This window comes from Plectrocnemia conspersa, unplaced genomic scaffold (genome assembly GCF_051122295.1).
Source record: "Plectrocnemia conspersa isolate PC_06_02 unplaced genomic scaffold, ASM5112229v1 ptg000013l, whole genome shotgun sequence".
Lineage (NCBI taxonomy): Eukaryota > Metazoa > Arthropoda > Insecta > Trichoptera > Polycentropodidae > Plectrocnemia > Plectrocnemia conspersa.
The window spans coordinates 31,260,245-31,275,495 of NW_028277177.1; the positions used below are offsets into that span (position 1 = coordinate 31,260,245).

The 15,251-nt window shown below is 33.5% G+C and overlaps 1 protein-coding gene and 1 long non-coding RNA gene across 2 annotated transcripts; one reads left to right on the forward strand and one right to left on the reverse strand.

Moving 5' to 3' along the window:
* The first annotated feature begins 2,150 nt into the window (after positions 1 to 2,150).
* HtrA2 (HTRA2-related serine protease) lies at positions 2,151 to 6,516 on the forward strand. Its single transcript, XM_088202393.1, has 7 exons — positions 2,151 to 2,623; positions 2,695 to 2,826; positions 3,310 to 3,406; positions 3,482 to 3,646; positions 5,363 to 5,463; positions 5,532 to 5,596; positions 5,658 to 6,516. Exons 1-7 carry the CDS (start codon positions 2,207 to 2,209, stop codon positions 5,830 to 5,832), a joined length of 1,152 nt encoding a protein of 383 aa, XP_088058519.1. The 5' UTR covers positions 2,151 to 2,206; the 3' UTR covers positions 5,833 to 6,516.
* A 5,181-nt stretch (positions 6,517 to 11,697) lies between these two features.
* On the reverse strand, positions 11,698 to 15,013 carry LOC148227856 (uncharacterized). Its single transcript, XR_015812008.1, has 2 exons — positions 14,907 to 15,013; positions 11,698 to 12,786 (listed from the first exon to the last, which is right to left on the reverse strand). It is a non-coding gene; the product is annotated as an uncharacterized LOC148227856 (long non-coding RNA).
* Positions 15,014 to 15,251: the final 238 nt, after the last annotated feature.

Below are 15,251 nucleotides of genomic sequence, written 5' to 3' on the forward strand. Positions count from 1 at the left end.
GCATATTTTGTGGAAGTTGCCAAATGAAATTTTACCCCTTTCAGCATTGTGAAAAATATAATCCTCCCTTCCTAAGAATATGTATATTTTTTAATGTATGCCTTGTACATAATAATTTGAATAAGAATGGTTTTTCCGAATATTCATAAGTAATTACTTAACATATGAAAGTTATTGAAGCGCACCTTAATGAATAAAAAAATTAATACAATTTCAGGGTAATTTAGTTTATTTTATCTGAAGAAGATTTCAATTAATGGGAAACATATTTTTGCTTTGACAGTACTTGTACAGGTAGAGAAATGTTTGAAAGGGCACAATGTATAATAGTTTATTTTCAGCCTCCAATTTACTTCTTAGTTTCTTCGTTTTTATTTGTAGCAAAGTTGAAAAGCCCGACTCCCATAGATATATCCACAAAAATGGATATATATGAGTAACTATTTCTGGCACTTTTATTGATTTCTCATATTTTGCTCCCGTGTCAATTTTTAACTTCAGAAATACATGTTGACAATCATCAGAAACATTGATTAACAATTTAAATGGATTAGGAACCAAGTTCAATTCTTCATCACTAAGATCAGGCAAATAATTACTAAACTCATTTACAATTCTTCCATTGCTGCAAAATTTAATTTCCTGCAAATTCTGGAAACACTCCAGTTTCTCAAACATTGCAACATTTTCTATCCCTACCTTCTTCTTACATTTTTTTAGTTTGCCTGTGAAAGCTTTCAAGGCATCTGTTAAGGCAGAAAAATGCATGTCATTGAATGAAATACTATAAATCTTAATCCTGTGGTCGCGTTTAGTTTAGTATCCTGTGGCCACGTTTGGTCAATTTACTGTTGATCAAAATTCGGTTTAAATATACTTTGATCAACACTCGTATAGCAGTTCGTAGTAATATCGGTAAGGATAGCTATAGTGTTTTTAAACATAGTGTAATAACGAAGTGCAAACATACCATGGCGCAATATGCGAGATGCGACGACTATCTATACTTCTTCCGCTTATTTTCCCCTGAGAGTTGAGTTGGCTTGGTGTGTATTTTGCATTTGATCCAATAAAAGTTCTAAAACCGTAATTAGTTTTAGAATCTTCATTGGAGCAATTTGGGTTTGGTTAATTCGTTTAGGTTAGCCGTTTCGCAATTATCAAATTGAGTTTCATAGACATTTTAAAGCAGCATATTAGCGCCTATCAGTTAAATTATATTTTAAGTAAAAGAAATGTGTATCTTCTGGTGAAAATGTAAATAATAAGTATGCAAATGTATATATTACTAAAAATGAAAAAGTTAAAATAATATAATTTTTCGAGGATATGCCAGATAAATTATATATTCACTGGTAAAAATATATTTCTACCGGCGAAAATGTATTCCGATATGATTTCACTGAAATATCATATAGATAGATTTATTATTGTTTTTTTTAGATTTTCTTTGAGGGATAATTTGAGAAATTCTGGTTTGGAAAATATGACGGCATTTCAGCTTTTTACAGGGAGGGGGGGGGAAGCAAATAATAGCCAATTAGTGGTCGTTTTCAATAGAATTTAATTTCAATAGAATTTAAAGTATTTCATTAAATGACCCAATACTCTAACTGTCCCCTTTAAATGACGTTCCTGAATCCAAAACACGTGTACTTGTGTTTATTGAGCCTGTAAGATGGTGTTCGCGAACGCATACATTACGCGGATCGAGTGTTAACATATGAAAATTTTATGTACTCGCTCAATTACATTTCCTGTCATCAAGCAATTGTGTGGAAAAGAAGCAAACAATGGACTTGAAAAGTTGTGGTTCCGCTGTTGGAGTTTTGTCGTCTACGGCGATTCTCGAATACGAATGCTTACACGAATTTAATTCAAAACTTTAAGAAATCGCGTTAATTTATTAATTAAAATATTAAGTCAGCTTCTTTTAGTAAATAAAACGACTAATAAAAATATGTTTTTATAATTTATTATTAGCTGTTCGATATTACCCCACTTATTAGTTTATAATATTTGTTAACTTAGATTTAAATTAATTGTTTATTTTATATGATTATGCACGTATAATTAAGTTGATTAAAATGTATATATATATTTTTAATATATTGCTAAGTTTTATCGATATGGTCAATAATTGGTGTGTTGGGTTATTAAGAAAAAATCGTTCCAAATAGTGGCGGCAGGCTGTCCTCTTCGAGAAATGCATTCTCGTCTGCTTTTGCGACTTGCGAGGACTTCGTGGGGTCGATGGAGGCGCTTAGGCGTCGGGGCCGTGGCCGCTGGAGTCACCGGCGTCGGAGCTCTGTCGTATTGCGGCGATTCTCAGCGACAGTCTTTGGCTCCGTTCGTGCTGGCGGCTACGCCCTTCGGGGGCTCCGACAAGGGAAGCAAGGGAAATAGAAGCAGGTTCAACTTCGTAGCCGACGCCGTGGCGCTGGCGGCCCCCGCGGTCGTCTACATCGAAATCAAAGACAAGAGACGAGTGGACCTGTACTCCGGCGAAGCCATGACGATGTCTAACGGATCGGGATTCATCGTCGGAGAAGACGGGTTAGTATTGACCAACGCCCACGTCGTGGTGAACGCCCCAAAGGCGGCCATCCAAGTGCGCTTGCAGGTTAGCTTTGTTGAGAATTGTTGCACAATCTTACAGTGATATTGACATGCAGACGATAATATGTATTGCAGGACGGCAGAACCTACATCGGCAGGGTCGAGCACGTGGACATGAAATCCGATCTGGCTACGGTCAGGATTCCCGTCAAAGGATTGCCCATTATGCCGTTGGGTCGTTCTTCCGATTTGAGACCTGGCGAATGGGTACATTTATTTTATATATTTACTAAATAATTGAAATACTCTCAATGTATAATATAATAGTATGTATTAATTATTTTTTCTGTTATCATATGATGCTCTTTATATGAAATATTATGTTTCGTATGATTCATCTCCAATGTTACCTCCAATACAAGAAGGTCTCACATTTACACAAACTTCAATGCTACTAATTTCAGATGATTTATTTATATTATTAGTTTTTTTCAACATAAATATCTACACTAATCTAATTTACATTCATCCCATCTTTTACCGACAGCTAATTCACATTTGAAATTAGATTGACAGCAAGTGATCGAATTATGTTCAACATTTAAATTTTAATTGAACTTTTTATTTGTACAACATTTTATACATTTTATTTTGTTTTTACATTCACTAGCTTTATGATTATATCCGTTGCAGTTATAACAATTTATATGACATAGTTATTTATGCTTTATAGTTGTTTCCAATTTTTAGGTAGTCGCCCTCGGAAGCCCCTTAGCATTAAATAATACCGTGACTGCCGGCGTAATCAGTTCGGTGGATAGAGGATCGGACGAATTAGGAATGAGCGGTGATTATATTGAATAGAAAAATGATTCTTAAGAATATTGAGAACTAATCTTATGTTACCGTTGTTCCTTCTCAGGTAGAGATATGCTATACATTCAAACTGACGCTGCTATCACTTTTGGAAATTCAGGAGGACCCTTAATTAACTTAGACGGCGAAGCGATAGGAATAAACAGCATGAAAGTCACATCGGGCATATCCTTCGCCATTCCCATTGATTATGCCAAACAATTCTTATCCGGTATATTGCACTTCATATATTTACATGCGTATCAGTGGCGGTGGGTGTAACAGTAACAGGATAAGTTTATGTATAAAATCTCATTTCTTAATTCATTGAAAACAGCGCTGTGCATGGATGTTGTATGGAAATTTTTTAAACACGACCGCAGGGTTAAGATTCATAGTATTTCTTTAAATGACATGCATTTTTCTGCCCAAATTAAAGAGGGGTGAGAGGCAAATGCCTCAAAATGGCGTCCTTGCTTAGAATCTACATCGAAAGCTATAAAATTGTGCCGTTACCATCACAGTGGAAACGCTCGATTATCTAGCGTTATAATTAGTTTTAGAACTCTCATTAGGTCAAGTTGGGTTTGGTTAATTGGTGTAGTAGGGATTCCAATCCCGGGCCAAAATATTGATCCCGGGATTTCGGTATTGCAATTAGTCGATCCCGGGATCCCAGGACCAGTACCGGGATAATTTTCATGTTATTTTATCGATAAAAATAATTTAAAATGAATAACACAATATATTTTTAAATCTGTTTTTTATAACGTACAATGTATAAAGTACGTATAATTTTAGTCTTGGGCTTAAAATAGACAATAATATAATAAAAATAAAAAAGGGAAGGTCTTATATATTTATTTGAGAAGATAAAAAATGAACTTTTGACAATGTATGTACATATGTACATTCATAGACCCAATTAATGGAAAACATTATTTTGAATAAAACTCACGAAGTAACATCAAAGCATCAAGCGTTTCATCATTTAGCCTTGATCTGATTTTGGTTCCTAAGCAGCCTGCTGCTGAAAAAGCACGTTCAGACTCACAGCCTCAAATATTCACAGATGACACGTGCAACTCGTGCAAGTTTGTACACGAAATATAATGATTTTGTCAATAATAATTCGATTGTTCTTGATAAATCAATCAATCCGAAAAATTCGGGATTATGTTTTATAATCCCGGGACTCATCGGGTATTGAAAATCGTTCAGGATCCCGGGATTGGAATCCCTAGGTTAGGTTTGGGTTTGAACAGCAAATAGACGTTTGCAACTGTCAAATTGAGTTTCATAGACATTTTAAAGCAGCATATAATTTCACTAGCACCTATCTGTTGAATTATATTTTCGCTAGTAGAAATATGTATCTACTGGTGAAAATATATGTGTACTTAACTAGTGAAAATAAACATTCACTGTAACATTTATACATTGAACATGTCAGATATATGATACCTATTTCCATTGGTAAAAATATATATCTACCCGTGAAAATGTATTTCAATATGATTTCACCTAAATTACATATTTTAATAAATATTTTTGGGGATAGATTCCAGACTGTTTTTTCTTAAATTTTATTTGAGGAATAACCCGAGAATTTCTGGTTTAGTATCAGGGGTGTTATTTCAGCTTTTTCAGGGGGAGGGTAGGAAGCAAAAGTTGGCCTGTCAGTGGTATTTTTTTTTAATATTTCAATTTCATTAAAATTTATATTATTATGTTAAATGACATGCATTGTGCAGGAGGGGGCAAATTCCCCCACTCTGTATTTCAACCATCGTATTGTATGTGTTCATTAAATCTGACATGTTCACATCCAATATTTGTGTGAAAAAAGGGTTATTACTATGTGCTTTCCACCAATTCGCTACTCAAACACCGCCACTGGTAATCACCGTATCAATAATAATGTATTAATTTATAAATTCCATTTCAGGAACTGAAAAATCACCTTCAATCTCTAAAAAGTATTTGGGTATCACAATGTTATCGCTCACACCGGACATATTTAAAATCCTTCGCCAAAAAAGTCATAAAGTAAATATATTGTTCAAAATTCTATTCCATTATTCAAATACAAAATAAACATTTATTCAAATCTATAGATGGCGTCTAGTGTTACACACGGAGTTCTAGTCTGGAAAGTCATTATGGGTTCTCCGGCTCACGGGTAATTGTTTGCTTTTAAAATATGAACTGATTACTATTTCAATTTTTTTTGTGATTTTCAGATCTGGAGTATATCCAGGCGATATTATAACTCATATCAATGACACTCCCATAAATAGTGCTAATGATGTATATAAATTATTAGAAAAGGACGTTAGTAATGGAATGAAGATGAAAATAGTCCGAGATAATAAACTTTTAGAGTTGAACGTGTTACCGGAAGATCAGTATAACTAAAAATATTTTTATTTAGGATCTTTTTTTTTTGTATATACAATATAACAATATCGTTTTGAAATTGGAATGTTAATCTAAAATGACAGCTGTTGATTAGGTTTACTAATGGTGTTATTTATTAACAAATAATGTACTTCAAAAACTGCATTTTATATCATTATGCTTTTGAAATTTTAAAATTATTATCACGATTATTTAGAAATGTTTATTTTATGCTTTTGAACAAGAATTTTCTGGGACATGCTTATGTTTTTTAATCAACAATTTAGTTTTGAAGCTGTGTTAAATTCCATTGTATTAACATTTTTACTGTCAAAGAAATCATGTTTAAATTTGAATGTGCTCCTTTTATAAATTCGGTTTTATAGATTTTCTGAAGTTTTATATGTATTTATGTTTCTCACTTGTATTTAAGAAGCTAAATACCGAACAGCAATATACATTTTTTATTTTTTACAATTTACATTCCCAGATAATTCTTGTTTATATGCACTAGTTGAAAAGATTTGTTCGACAAACTTTATTTATGATTGATATAAAATTAATTTATTATTAATGCAAAGCAAAGGTTGTCCATATTGACTGAAAAAATGTGTTTATAAAATACATTGTAAATATAAATTTATTTACATAGAATGTCTATTATGCTATTTCTTTATGAAATATACAAATTTTGTATTATCACTTTTTTATTTATTTTTGTGCAAGGTCTTCATTCACATGCGTAGACAAATGCCTAACGACACTTGGAAATGTAAAAAAAAGGATAATGGAATGTAATTTGACAATTGTATAATTCAAACAAAGTGCTAATCTGCGAGAAGTTAACGATATTAACATGATAGACTGAACAGACAAATGTCAAGAGAAAAAACAATTCTATTGGACATGAAGGAATACATAGACAATATGTCAAAGCATACTCATTTAACACGTCATCATTACCCGCATAATGACCAGGGAGTCCATACTTTATGTATTATGGATTGCACAAACAATACGTTATCCAGCGACAGAAAAACATTGTTATTACCCCTTTGCATTATCGACCTTCGTAATGTGTTCATTTTGCCAATTTCACTTTTAAGGCGTGGACAATTGGTCAACTGATCTCTGTATTGTTGTGATTCGAGGAGATGTCCCGAATCAACCGTACAAAAGGTCTGACTGGAGAGAGACAGGGAGACGATTGAGTGATCAGACAAAAGAAAGTTCAGTTCGACGACGAGACGACGCTCCTGCTAAGAGACGGCCCAGAAACAGTTCTGGGACTAGATACAGCTCACCGTCAAGACGAGAACAGCAACCCATAATCAGACATCAGAATGTGACGTGATTTAATGTATTCAAAAACTGAAAAGGTGAAAACTATAAATTTTAATTATTACTGTATTAATTTCTTCCAAAATATGCTGACTAGTAAGCTATATGTTTAGTGAACATTATTTCTATGTCACAGAATTACAAGCTACTTATTTTTAAGCCATTGTACAGTTCGGCAAATAATAACTGCACTGTGATTGGTCATTCGCCCTGAGGGATATATACCGGTATTGGATTGATTTCGAGATACGGTTATCGAGATTATTATCTTATAGCTTCTTTGATATAACTATTATTATAGTTACAATTGCTTCATTCATTACAGTGATTGCTTTGTTCTGTGTTTTATTTTATTTATTAGAAATTATTTCTGTTTTATTTATCTTACTGCACATTTACAGCACTGTTCTTAGCGATCGGCTGAATTCTGCCTGTATATTTTTTTGCCTACTGATTCTTGAATGTAGAAATATGAGCGTTAAAAATAATTTATCCCGAAGCTTAACATTAAGCAATCGTAAAATGTTTTATTTTGTGTAGTAGAATGATTTACAAAATTAATTATGGTTCGTATTTTTCGGGTCAGAATATAAGTGGCCAGAATAAATATTGAATGCTAGAATTTATATTAATTGGTTGGAATTTAAATTGGGTTGGTCAGAACTTGTATTAAATAGTAAAAAATATTTTGAAAAATGGTCAGAATATTTTTTTAGATGGCAATAGTGTTATCGTAGTGTTGTTATTGCTGTAATGCAAAATATAAGTACAACAGTTTGCAAAATTGTCAGATGTCAACACAACGTGCTCTCCGCTGCCGCTCTGTCGTTATGTCTACAATTAAATAGTTTCGTTGCAGATTCTTTGAGAGTTATTCATGGGGTGCTCAATGTTCTGACCAACGCTCACTCGCACCTAACCTGTCCAACAGTTTTGGTGGGAGTGAGATATTTATAAGATATTTCTGAAATAAATAATTGATTACCCATTTATATTCATAAATGTTATATATTTTTAAATTCACAGATGAATTTATGTTTCGAAAAAGCAGTAAATATACAAAGAACAGCTCATATTCACCAAATATTAAAATTAGTTGATAAATGTAAAGAAAAAAGGATGTTCTAGCTTGAGAAAGCTTCTTATGCGAGATTAGGAGCAAATAAATTAGAGAATCTAGTGATATGCGTTGTGAGAACATTCCAAGAAAAATATTCTACAAAATATTTCACAGCATTTTATAAATTTTAGTTCATTTTCAGAACATCGTGGCACTTTTTGGACTTTCTGAAAGAAAGCTAAATAACAAAAAAAATATTGACAGTATATTTTTCTAAATAGCCTTATAATATTATGATTTAAAGAAATTTGTCAAGAAAAAATTAGCTCATGGAATTATTTTTCGAGTTTCAACGACAGTTTAAAGCAGCATATAATTTCACTAGCACAAATCATTTAAATTATATTTTCGATAGTAAAAATATATATACTGGTGAAAATGAATTTGGACTTCACTAGTGAAAATTTATCTTTACTGAAAAATAGATATTCACTATAATATTTATACAAGCATGTAAGTAAATTATGATAAGTATGTAAAAGTATATAGAAAAGTTGAAATCATATAATTTTACTAGCCAGATAAATGATATTTTTACTGGTAAAAATATATATCTACTGGTGAAAATATATTCGGATATGATTTTACTGAAACGCCAGGGAGCATATATCTACATTACTACATATATATTCGAATAATATAATATCAGTGCACCTTGTCTAAAAATTGTAGTAACAATTAGTAAATTTCAATTTAGTATGTTAATACGGACCATTGTGAATGGTGATGATCGAAGTATCTAATTGGAGGACAATCGCTTTGGATCTTTCAGAACTAGCTTCTTGCTAATGATGATTATTATTGGGAGATGGTACAATAAGTCCTGAATTTTTGCTGTACTTTGAATTGCGCCCTTAGTTTGCAAGTTTGAAACGCGATGAAATTCATACATATTTCTATACGCTTACATTAAAACTAGACGTTTAATGGTCTGTAGTCATTGTAGCGGAAGCTTTACTGCGGCACGCGTAAAACGTTTAGCGATATTAGTAACGGCGCTCGCTTTTTTAAAAGTTGTCAGCGGCGGCTGTAAAAATAAATGAAGTCATTTGCAGGTCGGCCGCGAGAGTTATCGCCCCCGGGCCGGATGACACCTATAAAGGGAGCCGTTAATGCCCTATCTGCTGGCGTTGTCTCCGAAGCTTTTTACTAACTTCCGAAACCTATCGCCATCGACGACGACCGCATTAATTCGACATTAACCGAGAAGACGCCATTTTTCTCACAATTACCCACCGCTAGAATTACGATTATTGATATTTCGATAGGGGTGGAGTCTTGTAGAGATTATTTTTATTTTTAAATAAATAATAATCGAGGAGCGAAACTCGTCTGAATGTAATTAGGCGATTTTGTTCAGTCAGAATGGAGCAATTTTTTATGCGTATTATGGCCAAGGAAAAAACAAATAAAGTCAGGGTTGCCAAAAGGAAATAAAAAAAATATTTTTAAGAATTTTTGCTATATAGATAAAATTCTCATGTGAGAAAACAACGAAAAAATATTTCGTGATACGTTCTGTCTTTACGGTATTCTGTTATAATAGTATCTTTAATTATGACATAGTTGCAATTTACGGCCAAATATTTTTTATCATATAGTTGAAATTAAACTTGCAAATGGTATACGTTAAAAGAGATTTTTAGTAAACTGTTTCAACCCTAACCGGAGTCAATAATGAGTATGCGCCCGCGTCCGTCATCGTCCTCTCGGTAAGATTTAATTGACGTTTTTTTTAACGTTTCAATTAATCAGGCGGTGAGACTACTATCGAAAATAATTTGAAGAATTCCACGTCGACCAATTATTAGCCGTCGTTCGACGACTGCTACCGTTCTCCGATCGGCCGCCCGATTAGCGAAACAAATACACGAATACCGATACATCGGATAAAAGGGATAAATGAATTAATTTTATGATCGATGCGTTGGCAGCACTGTGCGATTCGATGTAGCGAGCGACTATTTTTTTCGCTCGTTAAAAGCGAAAATTTAATTAGCGGATTCTTTCCGATCAATCAAACGCGCGTTTTGATTCAATTAGCTCCGTTGTTGTGCGCGTACGTAAATATCGCGCGGCTAAATTTAGCGACCGACAGTCGATTCGGCTTTTTTTCATCGCTCCTTTCAGTCTTTATAATCTTTTGAACATGTGTTTTGACATGTGTCGCTTTGCACTTAATCTTCCTGCCCAATCTACGCGCGTTTTTTTCATCCGAGGCGAGCCCTTTTTTATTTTCGACGGTGTCTCTCAAACATCGACGATTACAAAATAATTATTGCTCTTTTAATTGTTGACGCTTATTATTTAATTTCTCCTTTAAGTTCCATCCCCAACATAGGTAGTGATGGGGGGAGACCATCAACTCTAATCGTGACCGGGAACCCGGCCGCAGTCGTCATTCGCGAAGGCTAAGGTCGAGAACGGAGGTGGAGCAATTTGTTGGCGTACAGCTACGGGTCGCTAATGGGCCGGTGGGTAAGGGCCTAAGTGGGCTCGACCATAGGGATCGGGTGGGAACATCCGTAGTACCTTTACTCCACCTTAATCTAAATTTTGATAAACGCTTTCCTATTTTACAGGGACATCATTTCAGATTTTTTCGTAAAATCACCATTCTTACAAAAAAAGTAGGCAAAAATATTACCACTTTTGGAAAATCAACCAATGTCCAAATATTTTGTATGAAGAATTACAAATGTCTTGAACATTGGTAGTTCTTTAGATTGTATTGAATATACCTACATGCATATATAAATTTAAAACTTTGAATGATAATTTATATATGTCTTCTTTAGGTTAAAATATGTATAAATCATATTTTTTCCTATGTTTAGTGTTAATATAAATAATTTCGTATAAAAAGTTTTATATTCCTCATTTTTGTTAAATGGGAGTTGGTCACAGACACAAGAATGGATTTAAAAATATGTTTAATTTTAGTCGACCCTTAGCGATAATTTTTTTACACAGAGGAATTGAAAAGCTTATGTTACAAAAACGCCACAAAAACAGAAGAGCAAACGCATTACCTTCGTACACAGAGCAGATATTTTCTAGTCTGTGCGTGCTTATGTTTCTTTTACATTAACAAAATTTCGTTTTCTTAATTGTTAAGTTGATACTAATTTATTACATTACTCATAAAAATAAGAAAAATTGTGAAACATGTACAAATAATATCTGTCCAGTTGCATTTTAAATTTGAAAAATACATCAGTTGCAGCTCGTAATTTGAGTGATTTGGTTGTGATTTTTTAACACCTTACATTTTGTAATGGAAATTTCTTCAGTTAATATTACTAATAAACCAAAAAACGCATTTTAAATAAAAGTAAAGGAGAGTTAATTGGAATAGCAAGGTGAAAGAAAGTTCTCACGTTAATCATGTATATGAGAATATTCCTGAAAAAATATTGAAAGCTATTTAAGTAATGTTTATATTTGTACAGTGGAAGTCTATTAATATAAAATATGTAACCATAAAGTTGAAAATGAAATATGAAACATAAATTAAAAAAAATATTTTTGTGACAATGGTTGTTCTTCAAATAAGGCCTTCATATGTAATATTGTAATACATATGAATGAAACTGTTTTATATTCCAATCTGAAAAATATTTGAGAGGCCAGCACGTGTGGAGCCGTCGGTTTCGTTTTAATCGCCGTCGAGTTCCTCGTGTCTCGTAAACTCCGAGAGAAGGAAGAGATAATGGTCTCGTCGCCTTTTTCTTCTTTTATCGTCACATTCATAATTGTCGCTTTCGGCCACGGAAAAGTGAAACTTGTCATAGTTTTTTTCCTCGTTGAACTGTCGCAACGTTCAAAACCGAATTAATCATGCGTCGAGAATTCGGAATCTTCGTCTCGGGATCTGTCAGAAGCATCGGCTGTCAAAACGAACACACGCGATCATTTGTAAAACGGGACGTCCATAACAGATTGTCACACGAATGTCCCGTTTTGGAGAGAGCTTCTAAAAAGGGAGGGACGAAAAATCACCTATCTTGCCTTTCAATTATTTAACTTCCCTCATCTCTCGTTTCTAATTTGAAACGATCTTCATCATTAATCCAAGGACTTCAAGTCAAAAGAGTACGTGTAGTAGAAGTCAAAAGATATGCTCTAATCAAACTCAATACATTGTACTATAAAAATACTCGAATTATAATTATATACAATTCATTAATGAGTGGTGAATTTTGATGACATACATATAATATTTATGTTACAGTGAATACATTTTCACCGAAAAATACGCATTCACTGTAACATAACAGATTTTATAACTAATAATTTCACTATTCTTTTGGCGTTTGTTAACAGTAGACATAGCAAGAAAGAATGCATATATTGCGAGTTACTATAATGGGCGAGACCGTTTTCTTCGAGCGGTGGTGGAGAAGCCGGCGGAGGGATGATGTCAGTGAAAGATCCTCAGAGGCCATGTAGTTACGACAGCGACAGTGTAGTAGAGGTCAGTTCCTCTCTGCTGCAGTGGTTATAAACATCTGTAATGCAATAGGTAGGGATGGCATTTCATTTAGAAAGTATCAAATGTGGTTCTAAAAAAATCGTTTCGGGAATTTTGACATTGAATTTCTCCTTAAGGGTTGTACGTGAGGATATTAAAATTGCCATAAAAACAGGTTCGAGATTAACGATGCAGAAGTTAGCACAAAAGCTCAACGTGTCGTCTACATCAGTTCAGACGTTTAAAAAAATAAGAAAGGTGTTGATTTGCAGAATATGGGTATCTCATAAATTGTCTAAAGAAAACCTCACGCAGCGAATCTCAAAATGCCAATAATTAATGATTCGATGAATTGTTACTGAAGATGAGAAGTGGGTCCACTATTTTAACACGCGACGTAAAAGGCAGTGGTTAAATGGCAATCAACCCCAAATTCTAACCTCGAGAACAGGATAATACACCCCAAAGGGATAATGGAATATGAAGGGTATAATTCATTGTGAGTTATTGGATTATAAGCAGACAATTGCGACAGATACATAGTGTGCTCAGATAATTCGTTTAAAAGCGACTCAGGCCATAAAAAGACATTCCCTTATAAATTAAAGAAGGATAATTTTACACCAATATCCAAGAAGACGATTGAAAAAAAATCAATGGATTTTCTTGGGAACTCCTTTCTCACCCACCGTATTCTTCAGACATTGCTTCAAACGACTATCATCTATTTAGATCCCTGAAACAGTTTTTAGGTATAAAAAAATATTTTATAAAATTGAAAATAGAATTTATTGTTTCCAAAAACACATTAAGTATTTTTCGAAACAGAATAGTACCGAAAAATGAGACTATTTAATTTAGTAACAGTATTACACGTTTTAATTTTTAACTCTTTTAACCCTCACCTTTAAAGAAAAAAATCTTTATGGAACAAACTGATATACAATACTACGAAAAAATCCTGATTGTTGCGATTTCTTTAAAAATTCAGTAATTATAATATGGAATTCGAACACAGCTTTTTATTTTTATGAGAAAAATGTGCAAAACTGTTGTAAGTTTACATAAGAATACATGAGTATATATGTATATCATATATTATTTTAATAATACATATTTGAGCATGCTGAAACGTGAGACGAGAAAATATGAAAATGATAAATATATTTTAATAAACGTTAAAAGGTTTTTTATCTGAGATATAAATGCAATCATGATTGAGTTTCTCAACGTATTCAATGGTTTGTCTCTATGTTCATTAAAACGCAATAGATTTTATGATGTCAAAATATTTTTCAGTTAATAGATTGACGCTTTAGTATTTTTAGATGTGTGCGTATAATAGCTGACGCGAGAGGTGACAAACATGTGTAGACTATTTAACATGCGTTTAGCTAATGAAAAATGTTTTACGGTGATGTATCGTCGTTTCTTGTCACCGAATGAATGTCTTTGGTTTGTCTGCTATTAAGTGCAGTCGACGCACTACAAAAAGGGTGCATATAAAGAGATAAATTGTAAATAATATTCATGTGATATTTTTTGGAGCTACTTATAATAATAGTTTTGCATTTATTATACTCACTACTAATATTTATCACTAACCACTGCAACTGAGACATAAATAATCGTTCAGTATTATATTAATATTTCTAAAGATAGGAAATTTGAAATATATTTATATGTATGAAACGGTTCTTTTTAAATTTTTTTTAGAAAAACAGTCAATACCGGTATTGAAATAATTATTATTATAATTAATTAGTAATAAAAAACATGTAAAAATAATCCAAGTGTACTGACGATATTTTAGTTTGTTCGTCTACAGTTGTTAATGTCGGAATATTGAATTGTACATCTTGATTCGTTCAAAGTGTAAACTACTAACACTTGGTATCATTCTTCGCCCTTCTACGTTCAGGATCCTTCAGACAAACGACCGGATGGGTACGTCGACCCTCGGTGTCGTATTGAAAAGTTAACGACGTGCGTATGTGCGAAATTATTTATAAAATCGATTGGATTCGCTTCGACAGACGTATCCTATTTCGGTCGTTTTATTACCGACCATATTTGCGCGGAAGCGGAACCGCCGACTCTGTGACGAAGCTGCGGTAGAAAAGCGTAATTAACGGCGGATTGTTAGGCACCACTCACACGAGCTGCGATTCGGCATGCGGATATCGTATGAGAAGTTTTCGGTGACGGAGTAAACGGCGTCCATTGTTCGAGGCGGCGAGCTAAATTGTGCGCGGACCTCTACTGACACGATCTGTGAGCGACCAATAACTTTCCATAATTGGACCCGCGATCCTCCGTCGACAACCGTAAGACGGCGAGCTGAAAAGGTTGCTCGGAACAGGGCTGAACAAACTGAAAAACTAACTAATATTTAGGATATTTTTATTTTGTCTTTTAACGACGGGAAAAGATTGGAATGGATGACATCAAAATATTTGCAATCAACAACTCCACCCTCTAAAAGCTGAAAAGACGTTCCTG

Coding starts and splice junctions, on each gene's coding strand:
- HtrA2 (XM_088202393.1), top strand. CDS start 2,207: ATGCATTCTCGTCTGCTTTTGCGACTTGCGAGGACTTCGTGGGGTCGA. Junction 2,624..2,694: donor CCATCCAAGTGCGCTTGCAG/GTTAGCTTTGTT, acceptor TATGTATTGCAG/GACGGCAGAACCTACATCGG. Junction 3,407..3,481: donor GGACGAATTAGGAATGAGCG/GTGATTATATTG, acceptor GTTCCTTCTCAG/GTAGAGATATGCTATACATT.